Raw genomic sequence first — 7,526 nt, forward strand, 5'->3', positions numbered from 1 at the left:
TTTCCGCATGTTAACGATGAGACAAGTCCTGGAATACGTGCGCCCCGGGGATTGGTTCACGTCAATCGACCTGAAAGACGCATACTTCCACATACCAGTAATTCCAAACCACCGGAAGTTTCTGCGTTTTTCATTCAAGGGAGTTCAATATCAGTTCAATCGCCTCCCTTTCGGCTACTCGCTAGCCCCGCGCACCTTCTCCAAATGTCTGGAGACCGCGCTGCAGCCACTGCGCACGGCAGGAATGAGGATTTTATTTTACCTGGACGATCTTCTCCTGTGCGCTCGGTCCGAGGACGAGGCGTCACAGCAAACCAGGAGGTTGACAGAGCATCTGTCAACCCTAGGGTTTTCTATAAACTGGGAAAAGAGCTCCGTTCTTCCATCCCAGTCGATTGTGTATCTCGGGGTGGAGTTGGACGCCTCCCTAATGAGAGCACGTTTGTCGCCTGCAAGAGCGGCAGATCTCTCCATGGTGATCTCCCGTGTACAACCCCGCAAGATCGTGAGAGCCCTGTTAGTCATGAAACTCCTGGGCATGATGTCCGCAGCCCATTCGGTGGTGCCGCTAGGCTTGCTGCCTACGAGGCGCTTGCAACGTTGGTTCATCCGCCTCCGGGTACACCCGATACGTCAGGAGAGACGTATGTTGAGGATTCCCCCTTCAGTGGGCGGGGACCTCGCTCACTGGGGGAACCCCTGCATCCTCTCACGTGGGGTTCCCATCGGACGTCCTGCGTCACACGTGTCTGTGTTTACGGATGCGTCACTGTCGGGGTGGGGGGGGCACGTGCTTGTCCCATACGGTGGCAGATCGCTGGCCCTCCCACACGCACGAGCACATAAATGTGTTGGAGCTTATCACAGTGAGGAATGTGATCAGACACTTCGCTGCCCTTCTCGAGGGCCGTCATGTCGAAGTTCACACAGACAACCAGGTGGCGGCAGCCTACATAAATCCCCAAGGGGGAGTTCGATCCCTCCCACTGTTGCGTGTCGCCACGGATTTACTGTGTTGGACACATGCCCACCTGCTGTCCATCAGAGCCATCTACATTCCGGGGGTCCTGAATGTAGCGGCAGACATCCTGTCGAGAGGGGGACCCCGCGACTCCGACTGGTGTCTACATCCTGCACTGATATCACAGATCTGGATCAGGTTCGGGGAACCATCTGTGGATCTGTTCGCAGCTCGCGAAAACGCTCAGTGTCGCCTGTGGTTTTCCCTGAGTCCCCGGGATGGACCCCCGCTCGGGGCGGACGCCTTCTCACACCAGCCATGGCCTCGAACGCTCCTTTATGCGTTTCCACCAGTCCCTCTGATTCCCCGTCTCCTGGACCAAATTCGGTCGGAATATCTCTCGGTGATTCTGGTGGCTCCCAGACGCTTGTCCGCGTCATGGTTTCCGGACCTGCAAGCGCTAGTGTCCGGCTCCCCGTGGAGGCTCCCGTGGAGGGCGGACGCCCTTCTCCAGGCGGATGGGATCATCAAACATCCTCCGGAAATAGGCCAACGGCTGTGGGTCTGGCCGCTGAGCGGTCACGCTTAGAGGCTTCTGGGCTGCCGCATGATGTGGTCGCCACGATTCAGAGTGTGCGGGCGCCCTCTACCATTGCGTCTTACGCTGCTAAATGGGCAGCTTTCCAGAAATGGTGCACAGAATGGAATGTTCAAGCGCTCTCCTGCCAGCTGGCGGATGTCCTATTGTTTCTGCAGATACTGATGGACAGGGGCCTCGCATTCAGCACTGTTAAGACATATGCTGCAGCTATCTCATCCTGTCATCAGGGTTTTGGAGATAGATCTGTTTTCAATCATCCCCTCACAAAATGTTTTCTGAAAGGTGTCAGGAGGAACAGACCTGTGTCCCGCCCGCTTTTTCCCCAGTGGGATCTAACGGTGGTTCTGTGTGGCTTATCTGGAGCCCCATTTGAACCCTTCGACCAGGTCTCACTCAAGTTCCTGTCGCTTAAAACTGCATTGCTACTGGCGCTAGCATCAGTTAAGAGAGTGAGTGACCTGACCGCCCTCTCAGTGGCTCCCGCATGCCTCAGGATCCGGGAGGATGGCGGGTCTGCTGTTTTATGCCCCAACCCAGCCTTTGTGCCCAAAAGCATTAATGCTTCCTTCAAATCCAGGTCAATTTCATTGGCTGGACTTTTTCCTCCTCCCCATAATTCTGAGGAGGAGGCAGCTTCCCACCTTCTCTGCCCGGTGCGCGCGCTTGCACAATATGTTTCACGCACTTCAGGGATTCGTCGCTCACAAAACCTGTTTGTGCACTACAGGGAGTCTTCCCTTGGTCAGGCACTGTCAGCCCAGCGTCTTTCACACTGGCTGTGTGACGCCATTTCACTCGCTTACACATCATCAGGGCAGGATCCCCCTGAGGCACTCAGGGCTCACTCAGCCAGAGGGATTTCCTCTTCGATGGCGCTCCTCAGTGGTGTGTCAATGGAAGACATTTGTCAGGCTGCTTCATGGGTTTCACCCTGTTCCTTTACTCGTTATTATTTACGAGATGTGTCTTCAGGTTCCATCACTCGTTCAGTGCTTGGACCCCAGCAGGCTAAATGAATGCGTATGGCACCTCATTGGCCTTGCTGAGATGGATTTCATCCTCTTGTGGATGATGTTTTTTAGTGGGGGCCCCTCTCTTATCGTGGCTGCCTCAGTCTTTAAGCCTGGTCTGAGGCTGAACGTCCCCCACTAGAGGAGATTTGATTGGGTGTGTCCATTGGTTGTGTTAACCAGTGGGGCGTAAACCCATCCAGCTGCGCTTTATTCCAATAGCAGCTAGCTTAAGGGCTAAGACTAGACGAAATAGAACGTTGGTTACGTATTGTAACCCCAGATTCTATGAGTCTAGTCGCAGCCCTTAAGCCACTGGCCCCACTGGTTATGATGGGAATAAGAGCCATTGGAGGTGAGCAGTGGGGTCACTGCGGTTATATACCATGAGGGGGCCCACCATTGGTGGGTGTACATTTAAGCTCTTCATGATTGGCTGATGCGGAGATCATCCTTCCAATAGCAGCTAGCTTAAGGGCTGCGACTAGACTCATAGAATCTGGGGTTACAATACGTAACCAACGTTACTAACTTAGTTTGACTAATAAATATTCACACGTTCAGTACTTACCTGTAATGAGGAAGTGACCGCAGAGGGAAACAGCAGTTCGCTGATCACAAAACTTGGTCCGTGTTCCCGCTTCTTATAGCTTCCGGGAAGTTTGAGCACGCGCACTAGATATCAGTGTGAGTTGTTGATTCGAAGTAATTACACTTCATTGGACTGAAGAATGCCAGTCTTGCTCATTAAACGTTTTGTTATTTACAGTTAAACCAATAAGTGATAATGATTTAAAAACATAAACATGATATGTTCATGTTAAATAGACACATTTCTATTAAACCAATCAAACAAATGCCTTAGTTGACTTTTTTGGGTGTAGTTTGATGAAAGTTTGGAGGACTTTTTAAAAATCTTATTAACAATATTAAACCCTGTGGTTACAGGGTTCTTTTCTGCAAAAAGTAATGCATGTATGACTCAAATTCAGAAATATGTGCCAATGAGACAGGAAAATTTTGATTTTAAACATTTCAGTGTGCCCTACAGTTAAAATAATTAAACACACCACAGAAAAAAAAAACTGCTTCCAGCAGGAGAAAACTCAAACTGTCCCTGGAATTTATCACCTCCCATTCTTCGGTTTTCTGCAACAAATGTCCACAGCTCTGCAAGCAACAGACTCCAAGGAAACTAATTAAAACCAAATAGTTAACTCTTAAAAAGCCACTGTGCAGTCTCTGGAATCTGTCACCTTCCGGCATATGATCCATATTTTAATCTCTAATTTAACTCCTGCCACGTGTTAGAGCCTCACCTGGTCCGTGCTGATGACATGGTAGATCCGCGAGGGTAAGAACAGCCTTTGGTTATGTTACATTAGCGGTCAGGTCAGTGCACTTTTGATCATGATGTGAAGCGCGGCGGCTCTGACGCACAGCGCGTCCCAGCTGCAGGCTGAGCCGACACACGAATCGCCGATCCCACAGCACCGTCCATGTCCTCTGGTTCTTTCCACCCTGAACCTCTCTTTCTTTTGGAAATCACTATAATAAATGGGGTTGTTTGTGTGTGTCTCAGCTGCAGAGCGAAACCACCCAAACAGCTGTTTTACTCCCTAAACACACCGGATTAGTCTGTCGGGACACGCTGGATGGGAAATGGACTCTCAGGTGCACGAAGTGGCTGCGAGTCCATCTGGGAGGCAACAACAAACTCCAGACGGGAGATAACAGTCTTCCGAGACGGGAGTCCGCTGGTCCAACAGCAGGTAGATCCAGGAGCAGGTCCCTCTCCTGTTCATGCGTCCTTCTTCTCAGTCCAACCCGATGCGCAGAGAAGTATGGTGAGGAGCGCAATAGTCCGCCGTGCCGTGCGCCACTGCGTGTGTGTGTGTGTGTGTGTGTTTGTGTGACAGACTCTCCCTCCACCTGAGCGCTGCATTCCAGTGGTAAACACGCCTCTCTCCTCCAATCACACACCAGCAGCTGCTCACAGCCCAGAACTTATCTGACTCCACAAAATCTCGTCTTTATTCCTGTTAAAGACACGAATGAAGACAATCCAAGTCCACTGAGGACCGGAGAAGGAAAAGAAAAGTGAAAGTGGATGCAAGGGGCTAAAAATGATGAAGTAATTATGATGAACACACTTCAAAAACCAATCTTGAGGCTCACTCTTGAAATTGTGTCTGATCTCTTTTTGATCTTTTCTCACAACAACATGCAAAAGTATTCAAAATGACCTGAGCTAAAAAAAAACAACCCACATGTGAGCGTTGCTTTGTTCAGACACTTTCTATGATTGTATCTGAAACCACATTGTTGGTTATTTTGAAGATTTTTTACACACGTTTCAAGGTGGTTCCTACAAGGGTGACACTGCCATGCCTCAGATTTATCAGTAAACTGCACACCTCAGGATCCCAGAAAACCGTCTGGAATGCAGTAAAACATTCTGAATGTTGATCTGATAGACCCTTACTACAACTGATGACCTGATTTATATGATGGTGGCCCGAACTCCTCAAAATATGGAAAGTATTGTGACAGAACACAAAAGAGGACTGAGGAAATCTAGTGTCCCCACCAAATTGGTCATATTCAGGAATATAATTTAGGTTGCACGTTTGTTTAAATCACCCATCTCTAGTTTCTACATTTCAAGGTTATTTAGGTTGAATTCTGTTGTTACTTGCATGAATAAATGTCATCATAATGTCTCTTTGGAGGACATTTTAAAACATCCGTTCATTCTTTTACTTAATCCTCAGCAGGGTTGTCACTAGGCGAGATGCGGGGGACTTCCTGTACAGGACTCCAGTCATTCACAGGGATACTCATAAACAACCAGTCACACACACTCTGGGGCCTTCACTCAACCTAACACGCATGTTTTTGGTCAGTAGTTAAGCTTTTATGTTACTGAATATGAATAATTATTTCCTTAACTAAACTCACTCCTCTTCATTCTTGCTTTTTTAAAATTCATTCATTCATTCTTTCTAATTTTTCCCCCCGGTTCCACAGGGTGACTCCTCCGGTTCAGTAGGCGCCTGCTTCAGGGGAGCAGCTCATCTCCGTCTACATGTCAGGACACCACTCTGAGTTAATCAGCCTTCTGCAGCTCCATGTTTCCACAGGAACATGGACTCTCTCAGACTGTGTGTAACTGTATCCCTTAGGTGGCTCCTTTATTTCTTTCTCTGGTTTGTTTTTGACAGGGTGCAGCTCCTTACAGCAGGTTCGCAGTTTATGAGTCAGAAGCATCAGGCCATCGCCCGCTTGTCCAGCTGCATAAACAGGACTGTGCAGCACCTACTCGGCCTTTCACTGAACTCTGATCTCTGTCTCTTCCTCGGTCTGTCACATTCTCTTTATGCTCAGCCAAGGCCGAGACGGTTCATTTGAACGGGGCTGCAGTTTCAACATGCAGCCTTGAACTATTATCTGGAGCCGCGCAGACAAAACAGAGGAAACGGGACTGTGTTCATATCTCCAAACAGAGCCGTCGCAGGGATGTTTGTCAACCATCTCAGAGCTTGATCTCAAAAGATCTATGTTTCTTTAAGCTGCTTTGGAGCATGTGGGGTACGGTAATGTTTTTGGACAGTAAGCCGGTGAGTACAGGATGTGAAGCTATAGACGTTTGGAGCCCAAATTAGTACAAATACCAGAAGAATGACATGTTTACAGAGGATCTGATGTGCAGACAGCGTGAGCCTGAGGGGCTGCAAATCCAGGAGAGCGTCAGATAGACGGCGATCTGAACCTCACAGAGGATTACTGGAATACTCCCGCATGAAACATGGCTCCATGTCTGGTCGAGCCTCACGCTCACCTCCTCTGGCTTTACAGATGCACCAGTTTGAGCTCTGCTGCAGTAGTTGGATATTTTATTGTATTTTGTTTTGTGTTCAGGGCTGCGCAGTGGCGCAGTGGTTAGAGCTGTTGCCTTGCAGCAAGAAGGTCCTGGGTTCGATTCCCAGCCTGGGATCTTTCTGCATGAGTTTGCATGTTCTCCCTGTGCATGCGTGGGTTCTCTCCGGGTACTCTGACTTCCTCCCACAGTCCAAAAACATGACTGTTAGGTTGATTGGTCTGTCTAAATTGTCCTTAGGTGTGTGTGTGTAGGTGTGTGTGATTGTTTGTCCTGTGTGTCTCTGTGTTGCCCTGCGATGGACTGGCTCTCTGTCCAGGGTGTACCCCGCCTACTTGCCTGTTGACCGCTGGAGATAGGCACCAGCCCCCCCTGCAACCCCTGCATGGACAAAGCATGTTCAGACAATGGATGGATGTTTTGTGTTCAGGTTTCATCTTCTGATTTAAGATTCCTTATATCATGCTCTCACAGTGAGAGTTTGACCTTTTCCCCACCCACACCTGGTTGTGGTTTGATCAATCCTTCTCCTGCATCATGTCACTTGTTCTTCTCTCTGCACTCGCAGGCTTTATTTGCTGTCAGATTCTTGTACTGTCTTCAGGCTGCTTTTCTTTATTATTTTTTTATGAAAAAGTTCAGCAGCTTTCTTTGCTTTTGATTAACTAAAATTCTTCAGCCTCAGATCTGCCTTCTCATTTTTGTCTGTGACTCATGAAACTATGACATTCAGTTGCAGAGGATAAGTTTCAAAATTTCAGTTTAAATCTTAAGAGTCAACCTAAATAACATTTCTTGCGTGGAAGTAGCAAAATTTAAAAAATTCTGTTTCTCCCAAAAAATGAAACCCAGACCATCATAACACTTTGCTCAAAAGCTTGTTTACAAAATGCTTTATGACTGAAGAAATATCTATTGACAACAACACAAATTTCTTTACAATTATGCTACTAAATGAAGTAAAAACAGTTAAAAGTGAAAAATAAAAAAAAGATGAAACATTTAAATTACGACCATATAACTAAAATAAAGTTAAAACCAATTGCCAGTATCACAACTATTAGTCATAAAAAT

General features: G+C 47.8%; 1 protein-coding gene across 2 annotated transcripts in view; it reads right to left on the reverse strand.

Moving 5' to 3' along the window:
- The window catches only part of adamtsl5 (ADAMTS like 5), a 62,751-nt gene extending 58,252 nt beyond the window's left edge, over window positions 1-4,499 (reverse strand). For both annotated transcript variants that reach the window (XM_015953967.3, XM_054732536.2), the window contains exon 1: window positions 3,892-4,499. In XM_015953967.3, the coding sequence (XP_015809453.3) occupies window positions 3,892-3,911 (20 nt within the window). In that variant the 5' untranslated portion in view covers window positions 3,912-4,499. The remainder of the gene's footprint in view (window positions 1-3,891) is intronic.
- Window positions 4,500-7,526: the final 3,027 nt, after the last annotated feature.

The sequence above is a fragment of the Nothobranchius furzeri genome, chromosome 9, assembly GCF_043380555.1.
Source record: "Nothobranchius furzeri strain GRZ-AD chromosome 9, NfurGRZ-RIMD1, whole genome shotgun sequence".
Taxonomy (NCBI): Eukaryota; Metazoa; Chordata; class Actinopteri; order Cyprinodontiformes; family Nothobranchiidae; genus Nothobranchius; species Nothobranchius furzeri.